This window comes from Parasteatoda tepidariorum, chromosome 3 (assembly GCF_043381705.1).
Source record: "Parasteatoda tepidariorum isolate YZ-2023 chromosome 3, CAS_Ptep_4.0, whole genome shotgun sequence".
NCBI lineage: Eukaryota > Metazoa > Arthropoda > Arachnida > Araneae > Theridiidae > Parasteatoda > Parasteatoda tepidariorum.
This window is the reverse complement of record NC_092206.1, coordinates 48279166-48292053: the sequence shown is the minus strand read 5'-3', so window position 1 is coordinate 48292053 and position 12888 is coordinate 48279166. Positions and strand designations below refer to the sequence as shown.

Sequence of the window (12888 nt, the reverse complement as noted above, 5' to 3'; positions counted from 1 at the left end):
TTTTATAACTGTTGTAGGTTTTTAACAGTTAAACATGACTGTTAGTTTATGTTGAGTTTTATCTCTCTTTTGCCAAAGCGAATTTTGCTGAATATAAAAATATAACAAAAAATCAATATGAAGAAAAGCCTCAGTTCTTTTTAAAATGAAGCGTTTTTGATGTAACTTTTTAATGTTGAAAAAATTACTTTAACGCTGTATTGTTTGGGCTTTTTAAAATATACAAAAATTGAAAATTATTTGCAATAACTTTTATCCAGGCAGATTACCGAATTGATGATTTTTCTTTTAAATATTTTTCTTCCAACACAAGTTTTTTGTTCGTTTGAGAAGTTCGAATATTTTCATTACGACAAAACAGTTTTCAGAGCCGTGGTGGTTCAGGGGATAGAGCGCTCGCCTCCCAATGAAGTGACCGAGGTCCGAATTCCAGCGAAGACTGGTCGATACGAATTCAGTAGCCGGATCGAACCGACCACAGTGCTGACGTCAAATACCCTCAGTGGTAGAAAGATCATGGGTTACAGTCCCCTTGCCGTCAGGCTAACCATGACACGTTTCCGTGGTTTTCCTCACCATTTAACGCAAATGCGGTTAGTTCCATCAAAAAGTTAAAAAGTCCCCGCGAAGGCAATATTTCTCCCAATACTTGATCCCGAAGTTCTCTTGTCTTCTGGATTGAGTTCAAAATTATAAAACAACGGATTTGATTATTGGTAGTTATAAACTTAAAATTGGGTCGGCCTACCAACGACGGTTTTAAAATAGTTTTCAAATATAGTTCATCATGGTTTAACATTCTTCAAGTTGCATTTAAGCTGAAGTTCTTTTTTTTTTTTTTTCTTTGCTAGAAAGCTTCGAAGCATATCCTTAACGCTACTGTATTGTATTTGCATTGTTTTATCCTTGAAAATAAAATATTGCTTAAAGAAAAGTTAAGAGAAATTCAATAATTAGAGAATATACAATTTGTTATCAGTCCCCTTATCTCGAAAGCCCTTACCTGGAGGCAATCAAAGCTCCACCTCTTAGTACTGAACTATCCAATAAGGCGGATAAAATGGGCGGAGGGCGGATAAACACGAGGCAAGCAGAGATGCGATGGAAAAGCCAGAAGGCCAAGGGCGCATTTCTTAGAATACAATTTGTAAACTTTCATTCACTATATTTTTTTAATACATATAATAAGAGGATTTAGTTTCAGTTTTAAGGTCGAGAAAATACACACACATATATTAGAATCATTAAAAGAAATTTTCATACGAAACGCAGTTAAGTGCTCAGTGGCGTGCATAGAGTTAGGTGCGCCCCCCCCCCTGCAACATTTATAAACGTGCCCTATCTTTAGACTTAATAAATTTTAAAAAAAAATTATAATATGAAACAAGAACACTATAAAAGACATTCCCTTGTTATTATTCATTTTATTTTAATTTATATATTTTTATAATTACGAATAGGGAATTAATAATTGCGATGGAAAGGCGTAATTCAGTATAAGTACTAAATTGGAACATTGTATGCATTTACAGACTTACCACATTGATATGAAATTTATCTTAATAATACGAGAAAATAACTCACTGATCTACAATATTTAAATTCAAATTTTAGTTAAGGGTTATTTTTATTTGTGAATAAAATATATCTTAAAAAAGAAAAGAAAAATTATTTAAATTTATACAGTAGGGGTTCGAAACCTTTTTAAATGAAGGGCCGTGTGCCCAAGTTTTTGGACATGATGTCGGAAAATATGATAATTTTAACGTTAACATTAGTGTTTCAGACACAATTCTTTTTATTAGTGAACTTAGCAATATATTTACACTAAATTGAATTATTTTAAAAAAATTTATTTATTTTTTCACTATCTTAATTCTTTTAATTAATTCTCTTTTTTTTCTTTTCTATCAGTCAACTTGGTATTATATTTGCATAAAATGAAAGTTTTACAAGTATTAAAATTCATTCGAAACTAAAGAATACGAAACTGATACTTTTCACAATAAAAATATTTCCTTTTTATAAAAATTAGATTTATCGAAAAAATATATAAAGATGGGGATGTTTTTTTATCATACGTAACACAAAAATGCATTTTGAAATAAATTAAAATTAACAGTAATGTTCATGAGAAAAAACAGATAAATATTTTATTTTGCAACATAAATGCAAATTAAATATTTTAACTAAAGAAATGGTATGAAATCTAAAATGATTTAAAATAAAACAAACGCTTTATAATTCAAAATTAGATTCAACATTCTATTGGAATTCAGTTCAATATATTTTTAAGTTTAGGACATTTATATTTAGTGAATTATAAGAAATTTTATGATTATTAAAACTTAAAACGGTTTTTTAAGCTACAAAAAATTAGAAACAATGTTCAAAAACAGTAAACAAACTTAAAAACCCACATACGAATTTTGCGCTTTGTAACAAAAATAAATACGTTCATACGAAATAAGTAATAGCAATTGCAAAAAAATAAATAAATAAATAAATAACATGAATTGATGATGCAATCGGCACAATTAAAACATGTCAAAAGTGATGAATAAAATGCCTGATTCGCAAGTTGTAATAATACCGGATTAAAAATATCAGGATTTTCCAAATCCCGAGATATAACTGTTGATAGAACGATAAAAAAAATAATTAAAAAAAATCTCAGATTTGCGAAGAGAAAGGCACAAATGAAGTGACATTTAAATGTACGATTCGAGTATCGTATTAATACTCGCAAAAAATATCGGGATTTTCAAAACCATGTAAAAATGCCTAGTGCCGAAAAAACTGTAGAAAAATATATTGTATATTTACGATAAAATTGACACTAATAGAACTTATCAAAAGTGATTACCATTTGCACGATTCGTAAGTAGCGAGTCGTTTAAATATCGTATTATAAAAATCGAGATTTTAAGAAACGCCTCGAAATCAACAACGATCTCCGAAAACACGATGGATGTATTAAGTATGAAATGGACACAAATTAAAAGCTTCAAAAGTGATTACAAAAATTCGAAATTACCGCATCATAATTTTATTGTATTTAAAATATTGGGAGTTACAAAACTTAGGAAATTCGTAGCGATAATCAAAAAAAAAAAATTAATTAATAAAAACGACACCAAAAACTGCATTGATTAAGATTTGGTGCGTCAAAAATTTAATTGACCGATTTAAAATTTCCTATTTTTAATGTTAATTTAAATGTTCATTAAACCTTCATAAGTCCCTAACTTACAGTGTATTATTTCTGGATCATGAGCCTCCCGTTATTTACGCCACTGTAAGTGCTTATATATATATTTTTAAACGCGGTAAACTACGAATCGAGCTGTTTTTTATAGTCTCCTTTGGCAACACGATTTTTCTTTTTTTTTTTTTTTTTTTTTTTAAAAAAGCACACGCACTGCTTTAATGGCAGGTATTCAGTAGCTGAAAGAGACTAATGATGGAAATTTTACTTTTGTGATGCTATGAGATTTAAGATTTAAAATTATTTAAAGAAATTTTTTTTTGTAACAAAAAATTTAAGTTTTTAATAAATTCAATTATGTGAATTTAAACAAAAGCATACTATGATAAATAACGTATAAAAAAAGGGAATAAATTGAAAAGAACTGTTTCTCACATAGAAAATCATTTCATTGAAAATAGAAATTTAGTTGGTTGATTATTATGATTATTATTACAAAAAAAAAAAAAAAGGCAGAAAGAAGATTGAGATATAGGGGATTCTAGTTACGTAATAAATAGTTCTTTTCAATTTATTGCTTTTTATTTTTTTAACAAGTATAATATATTTGGTTAACATTTTCATAATTAAATTAACATAAACTTTATTTGTAATAAAATAAAAAACACAGTTCAATAAAAAATTTTAAATTACAATATTTAAAAAAAAATCAATATATTCAAATTAAACATCAAAAAATTAAATATACATTAATTGTTTAATTTTCAAAAACTAAAATATTTTTAAAAATATTTATTGAATTTAAAAAATAATAATTTATAAATTGGCTACAACATTGGCTTAACCTTTACAGAACAGAAACTAAGAGATAAAATTTAAACGTCCCGGCTGAGATTACCGAAATTGGGAGAAATTAACCTTCGTGAAGGACTTTTTGATGGAACTAACCCACATTTACGTCACACGGAGAGGAAAACAACGAAAACCTACCAGGATAGCCTGACTGTAAGGCGACTCTAACCCATGATTCGTCTACCACGGATGATATTTTTCGTCAGCACTCTGGTCGGTGTAGGCCGGGTACGAAATTCATATTGACCAGACATGGCTAGAGTGCCTGTATTGGCTAGACATGGCTAGAGTGCCTAGGCACTCTAGACATGGCTAAGCAAAGGCTAATCCCTGGGCAACACCACAACTACTTGAAAGTTTTGACGCAGTTTCGTCCCAATTTATAAATTTGCGAGGGAAAAAAAACGCTGTATTAATCCTTAATAAGCGCAATAGAAAGTTCTTGCAATTTTACGAGAAAAAAAACATTTCATTTTGCAACTTTTCTGTTTTCATGTCATTTCTGTTTGACAGTTTAAAAAAAATAAGATAACAAATAAACCAAAGGTATAAACTTAGGATTCATTGCGAATTTTAAAGGTTCAGTCAGAATGGTTAAGTATAAAATAAAAACAAATAACTTGCAATATGTATTTCTAATAATAATTATTATTAACAACTCATTAATGTGGTTAATCAATGTGGATTTTTAATTCTTTATTTTTTACCAAGTTATTTACATAAGAATTGAAGTTGCTAACAAAATAACGTATCTTAAGAGCATGCCAATTAATTTTGATTATCAATTTATGTTCATTATCCCAATTATATATTTATCCAAACCTGAAACAATTTCTGTCAGAAAAATTGCGTAAATTAAATTTGGTAAACAAAGAGTTGGTATAAATTATTTCTAAAATGGAATATAGTTTGAGAATATTCATGCAGCTGACATAACTAGTTTTTCAAGACTATTTTTTTCAATCCTTCCATTAATTTTCGCCTTAGGTTAAAAATTTGTCTATCATATTCTCCATCTATGAGTTAAAATAAAATTTCAAGTATTATACCTATAATATTCATAAAATATAAAATTTAAAAAAAAAAAATAAAAAAAACATTACACTGAAACACACTTTAGTTTCGTTGCGCATTAAACGTCTAATTTTATGATCGATTTGGTTTTAAATATAAATGACATAAATTTCCAAAACAAGGCTAACTCAAGATTTGAACAGATTTGACAGTGCTGCCATCTTTTGGAAATCTTTTAACATTCATTAAAACTGCTCTATCTTTTTCTTTTTTCTTCCAAAACAAGACTACAAAAATACGCATCTATTTTTTTTTTTTGGGGGGGGGGGGAAACCCTGACTCATCTAGGTGTTTCCAAAAAAAAATTTAAAGTCAATGCTAGACCTAAACTGCATTTTATTTTCGATGAAATTGAAACAAAATTTTTAACAAAACTTCAAGTTTATTTTTGGTAACTATTCAAACTATTAATTACATAAACTAAGCAATGCAGTTATTTTTGTTAATATTACTAAACAAAACATGATATTTAATAATTGTAAATAGTATGAGATACAATTCGTTCAGCAATAACTGTATTTTTATTAAAAATTTTAAAACTTCTTAATTTTAAACATAACTTAAAAATTTAATGTAAAAATAAAGATAAAAATGTTAAAGACACCATAATGAAACTAGATCACTTTAATTTTAACATATAGTTTTACCAAAAGTTCAAATTTAATTTCTGATAGAAGCTAATGCCTTGGTTTTAAATAGCCATAAGCTTTTACAAGCTTGTTTAGCTTTATTCTGGGAATAAGAAAATTTTGTTACTTTATCAACGCCTAAGTACAATAGTACTTTGTTGCTTTATCATGAAATACTTAATATTTTGTTAGGTTGATCAATTTCGATTAGAATTTCCATACTGGTTTCTTCAATATAAATTTATTTCTTTTTTGTACGACACCATATTTCTGTTTTTCCAATAGCTTCTATATTTTCAATATTTGAAGCCATGCAAACCATATGGGTTGTCATTCCATTTTACAACAGATATTTCTCTTCTGGATATTTTGTCCTATGTTCCACAGTTTTCTTATTATTTTCTCTAACTGTTCCTGTAACTCTATATTCTTTATCTCCCTTTGTTTTCAAATAAAGTTGAAGAATTGAAAAAGTTGTTTACACATATAATATGACACTTTGGTATTGTTAACACATGGAATGTGATATAATTTAAGATCTTTTACCTAAAGGATGATTTGCAAGTGCAGGTCATATTTTAAGAAGACAAATGGTCAGTTAGATTCCTAAGAAGACCCCATACACCAAGCGTGCAAGAAGATCACAAACTTTGTATCCCAGAACTATCAGACAGATAAAAACAACTGAATAACATTGCCATCACACTCAATGTGCTTATAAAAATTTTCCGCAATTATAGTGAAAATATTTTTAATAGTGTTAAAAAAAACTATTAAAATAACACTATTTTCTCATTATGCCTATCATTATAATAAAATTTGAATACTGAATAAACATTTTTCATTCTCACAAGAACTAATATGAAATAATTATAGTTAATATTTAGTGATACATTAAAAAAATTATTGTAATCGATTTATAATATATTACCACAGGGAGAGCTTTGGCGTCTATTGGGTTAATAAGAACAGTGAATGTTCAAAGCTGCATTTAGTTTAAAGCTTATTCTATGAATGTCATTACAAATCAGGGAGGTAAGCTCCAACAATATTACAGTAATATAAAAAAAATTTATACTGGCATATAGTTTAATGCAGTTGATAGGTTTTGAACCCACCTATTTGCTATTCATATGAACAATAAATTCCATATTTTTGTTAAGAGAATATTAATGCAATTTTTCATCACTAAGTCCGCCTTGAATTATTATAAAATAATCAGATTTATTTTCAGATGACATCAATTGTTTTGGTATAAAATCTTGAAAAAAGTCCACTGAGCAAAAAAGAAAAAAAATCATTTTAAGTTGGCCCATTTAAAACAAAAGTACTTTTGACAAGCAAAGTAATAAAATATTTAACAATAATGGCATAACAAAAATGAAAGAATTACTTTGACATTTAAGTTAAGCGCAGCAGCAAATTTTAAACCAGCTATTTCATTAATAATTTTATACTCACAATAGTTAGCAAACTAAGGACAAGTAAAACACGCCTTATCAAAGCATAATTTTAGTACTGCATGTTAATATTTTCAAGAAAATAGCAAGAGTATCCTGATTTAGCTTATCAATTATTTATACTAATATTTCATAAATTTAAAATTTATCAATTAAAAAAATATGTAGTGATACTGCAGCTGGATAGATAGTGAGATGCCCAGCATGCAAAGAGAGAAGGTCCCTTTTGAATAGAAATTTTGACAATGGACCAAGTTGACAAAATAAATAAAAGTGAAAGTATTAATAGAAAATGCCAGCATCAAATTATTAATTTTAATTGATTTGTTGACAAACATGCATTTAACATATTGTGCTAAATTTTAATTTCATGCACCATAAAAATAGCTGTATATTTATAATGCAGTTCAGCCTTTCCTGATTTAAATTAAATTCATTTTTAAAGAAAACAATGAGGTTACATGTTCAGAAAACGTTTATAAAAAAAATATCAATATTTATTTTACTAGCAATGAAATTTATTATTTCTTGAATGACTTTACTTTGACATTTAATTTCAATGTCCAAGTACTGTTAGAATGCCAGACAGCTTAAGACTATGTGATCTATTAAGAACAGCAAATGCTTGTCCTCTAACAATAGTAAGAAGTGGGTGGTAGATCCTAGTTTAAAATAATTCTGTTATGGAAAAATTACAAAAGTACAGATCAAAATCTTAGCAAATAATAATCGATTCAGCATTTTCAATATCTTAAGAAACATTCTAACAAAATTTAGCTTTGTCGGTTAACCGTTTGTATCTATCAGATTCTTAACTTCCTAAAGTACATATTATGTAAAATTTCATTTCAATGAAAAAGCAACAAACAAAATACCGCTGACATTAATTTAGATAGTTTTTTTCATTTAAATTCAACTTTCATTACACTAAAAAAGAAAGTCATTGCAAAAAAATCAATTTAATACTAAATCCTTTGTTTATATAAAAAGAGACAAAGGGTAAATATTTCAACTCTACCATCTGACTTTCAAACCTGTTGAACCTTTTTTATAGTTATTAATGGTTACAGCTTCAATGATTTAAAATGTGCACCCCTAACTCCAACTTACACAAGTTGTCCAATGCTATATTTTTTGAAGTGGAAAAAAAACACAGGTGACAATACATGCTTATGCTGTCTAACTTTTTTAAGAATGACTACAGCTTCAATGATTTGAAATGTGCACACCTAACTCCAACTTACACAAGTCCTCCAATGCTATATTTTTTGAAGTGGAAAAAAAAACACAGGTGACAATACATGTTTATGGAAATTTGACAATACTTCCTTACCCAAATTATAACAATAAATATGGAGATTAATATGGCTGTATATAAAAATGCAATCTATAAAGATGGGACAATAGTAAGATGGGCTCAGCTTGAGCCTGACACAGACTGGTTTACAAAGAAAAGGTTTTGGGCGAGCTCAGATTCATGATAAAATTTTCATAAACTTTTTACAACTTTCAAACAAACCTTTCGGTTCTGTTATTAAATATAAAAAAAATTTAAAATTTATAAGATATAAAAATTTCAGCCATCTACTTTTTTTTCAGTGCTTTTGCTTTGTTAGGCTAGCACTAATTGTCAAATTAATTTTGTTTAGTTTAATATTTTGATTTCCTTTTTTAATTTTTGTTTTAGTGAGCTTGGAGTTTCAGTTTTTCTCTTTGCTTTTCCTCTCATAGGTAAGTGATAGAAAAGTTTTTACTTTACTAATTTCTTTGTTTACACATCAAAGATTTTGTGGCAAGATTACAAACTTTGGCCTTTATCCAATATATATCTCGCGCGGATTCAGACATTAAGTAATCCTATGTATCTCAAACTCAGGTGGGCTTGAATTAAAATTCTCCTGGCTCAGGCAGTCTCGAACCTCCAAAAACAAGCCAGAGCTTATCTCTAGTGTATAAGCAACATAAGATAAAGCTCCAAAGAAATATTTAGAGCTATGTCACAACCCTGTTAGCAAAAACCTTCTAGGAACTGCAGATTATGACAGGATCAGCAGATTATTTTACACCTCAGATTTTTTAAAAAAAAGCTGAAAAAAAATTATACGTAGAAAATTCAGAGATTAAATTTAAATGAAAGTTCAAATGAAAAAGAAAAGTTATATCCATTTCAATACTGAAAAATACTAAATAATTTTTCTTTCTTCAAATTTGTTTCAAAAAGGCATACACATCATTGTCTTACAGGTGCATGCTCAGGTTTATTCTTGTTCTAACATCATTTGCAAAAGAGAAGATAGAAGTGGGACAATCTAACCTTTCTCAATTATAACAATTTTCTGATTTTCTTTTTTAACATTAAATTCTAAATTTAAACCACTAACTGTTCAGTATTTTGTAATTATTTAGCTGCAAAGTACAGTCGGTAAAAAAAGTATTGGCACATCAATATAGTTTCAAATATTTACGCAACGAAAAGTTCTAACTTTACCAATTAAACTATATTACACTCAATTTTCAAATGAAAACTAAATCACAAAATATAAAATTCCTGTCATTGTTAACAAAATATTTCCATAGAAAAAACACATTTTATTTTACAAAAAAAATATTGGCACACTCGAATTGCATTACTACCACTACAGATAAGAAGAATAAAACCTTATATTCACTTACTGAAACCGATTCATAACTTGTACTAAGACTAGAGTATTAAGTTACGTTCAGTGTTATTTTGAATTTCTCTATTCATTAAGTATGAGTCCGAAGAAGTGTGAAATTCCAGGCTCCACTCGAGAAAAGATAATATGTCTCCGTGAATTAGGAAAAAGTTATCGGGATATTGGAAAAAAGTTAAAATTGAGCTTTTCAACAGTTCGTTCCATTATTAAAAAAGTGGAAGAAACAGGATCCACGAAAAATAAACCCCGATCTGGTCGCCCAGTCAAAGTAAATGACAGGGAAAGGAGGCATGTTGTTAAAATGGCCCTACGAAATCCAACTCAAAGTGCTCGAAATTTAGCCAACGACTTTGCGTCAACTTCTGGCAAGTCAGTGACGCCACAAACTATTAGAAATGTTCTCCATATGAGTGGTCTTCGGGGTAGGAGGCCAAGGAAGAAACCTTTTATTAGCGAGGTTAATAGGAAAAAGAGTCTTGAGTTTGCTCTGACCTATCGAAGTAAGCCAATGGAGTTTTGGAAGCAAGTTATTTTTTCTGATGAGAGTAAGTTTGAAATATTTCGGCCAAAAAGCATTTTAACTGTTTGGAGGAAAAAAGGTACTGCTCTTGATCACAAAAATATCTTGTCAACAATTAAGCATGGTGGGGGAAATGTGATGGTTTGGGGCTGTATGGCGCATAATGGGGTTGGAAATTTGGAAGATATTAATGGTAGGATGACAGCTTTATCGTATATAGAGGTTTTGCGCCGTAACTTGAAAAGCAGTGCTAGAAAATTAGGCCTCCAAGACACCTATATATTCCAGCAAGATAATGATCCTAAACATTCCGCGAATGTAACAAGGGAATGGTTGCTTTATAATGCACCAAGAAGGCTACGCACTCCCCCCCAATCTCCTGATCTGAACCCGATCGAACATCTTTGGCACCATCTAGATCAAGAAGTAAGGAATAACCACATTACGGGTAGAGATTCTTTAGAATCTACATTGATTCATTCCTGCAATAATATTTCCTCAAATATTACCAAAAAGTTAGAAGAATCTATGCCACGAAGATTAGAAGCAGTCATTAAGGCCAATGGATTGCATACAAGATATTAAAAAGCAAATCACCGATAATGAAAAATGTTTTTATTTGTTTCACTAAGTGTGCTAATACTTTTTTTGCAAAAATATAATAATGTTTTTTTGTTTTAGATTCTGTAAAAGCAAGTGTGCTTTTTATTTTCACTTACTTTTGTTTTTACTATAATAAAGGTAAAGAAAATCCTAGTTTGGTTATTTTATCTTGCAAGAATTTTAAATTAGCTTAGTGTGCTAATACTTTTTTTGTCAACTGTATATGTAATAGTATGGTAATGATTTGGTTGAAGAAATTTAAAATAAGTGCAAATCAAGAAACCATAAAATTCAATTCTAATCATTTCTTCCTTTTTACAGATTTTAATTTAATGTTACCATCTGCCTGTCCATCCTTTTTTTTTAACAGTTTTTCCTCCTTTTGATTTCTTAGAATAAGCATCTGTTTCTGCTTTTGATAGACAAAGTTAAATTATAATTGTATAAAATACACATTAAATTTAAATAAAGTTTAATATAATTTTTATAATACCTAATATTTACAAATTTTGCTTACAAGTTAGATAAATCCTAATTTTTAAAACAATAATCTTTTTCATTGCGTAGTGGTTGAAAATAAATCAGGATTTTTAAAAATAATGCTGCAGATTGACTCTGCAAATTCTGTTACCAGAGTCACAACTAATCAAATCTAAATTATAACACCAAATTCTTAGTTTTAAAAATTTATTCAACTTTTAATGAAATTAAAATTTAGCTCTTTTTGTTGAAATTTATATTATCTAACATTTTTATTAAGTTAACACTGTGAATTAAATACATGCCAGTGATTCCGCTTTTGAACTTTAACACATCAAATATGCCAAAAATTAAAGAGGACATGCAAAAAAGTCATGAAGCATCCTCTAAGACACATTATTCTCTAGAAGGAGAAAAAAAATTATGAGCCAGCATATTTATTCAGAGGTAGAATTATAACCAAACTTTAAAAATGTATATTAAAGTAATTCTTTTTCTTCTTTATTAAAAGCCGAAAGTATAACTTATTACAAATCTGAGTATCAAATAAGACCTTTAGTTTTCTCCATACGTACTTCCTTGATAAGTCCTAATTATAAACCTTCACTTTGATTGCTTAAATAAAACTATTCTTGTTTTGAAATTCTTTGTTTTGTCTATCAATAGATTGAATATTTACGAATGTGAATGGTAACAGATGGATAAAGAGGTAGAGAATTCATATTTTGAATAAGGAGCTGTATTAAGTAAAGAGAGATACTGGGTTCTAAAGCCCCTAGTTTCATATTCTAGCAAAATCAATGCAAAGCTCAACGTAACAAACAAACAAACAAAATTTCACAAAAAATATATTTTTTCAAACAAATTAAAGAAATATTGAAAGCATTGCACATAAATAAATACATACTCTTTGATACCAGGTTTTCTCTTTTTTATTGCTTTACTAGTATCAGTACCTAAAAGAGAAAATTTTCAATCACTTAATTTTAAAATAAATAAAAAGATAAGGTACCGTCATTCGGGGCTACTTTGTGCAGCGGGGGCTACTTTGTGCAAATTCGAATTTGGCATTTTTCAAGTGCTGCTATTCAGTATTATGTTTATTTCACTTTAAAAATGTGTGGAATTTGAAGATAGAAGTCTCTTCTATTACTACAAACATTTATTCGAATTTTAAAACAATCTCAGAGTGTGTTTCGTTCATCCAATGCCAACAACTTTCCGAGGACGTCGGATGTCGAAAAGTGTGCGTGGAAACTTTAGCTGTGAAATGCAAAGACGTTGATAAAAAAATTGTCGTAAGTGCAAAATTTTTTATTTATATATTAATAAACAATTATATCATGTTAGCGTTAAAAAAATTTGAAAATTAATAACAAATAAA

At 28.6% G+C, this 12888-nt stretch overlaps 1 protein-coding gene across 13 annotated transcripts in view; it reads right to left on the bottom strand.

Annotated features, from left to right (window-relative positions):
- Positions 1-12888, bottom strand: part of LOC107452304 (Aryl hydrocarbon receptor nuclear translocator homolog tgo) — a 112492-nt gene that overhangs the window by 94878 nt on the left and 4726 nt on the right. For all 13 annotated transcript variants that reach the window (XM_071178558.1, XM_071178555.1, XM_043043119.2 and 10 more), the window contains one exon: positions 12412-12460. In XM_071178558.1, coding sequence (XP_071034659.1) covers positions 12412-12460 — 49 coding nt within the window. Of the gene's footprint in view, positions 1-12411; positions 12461-12888 lie in introns of those variants that run through there.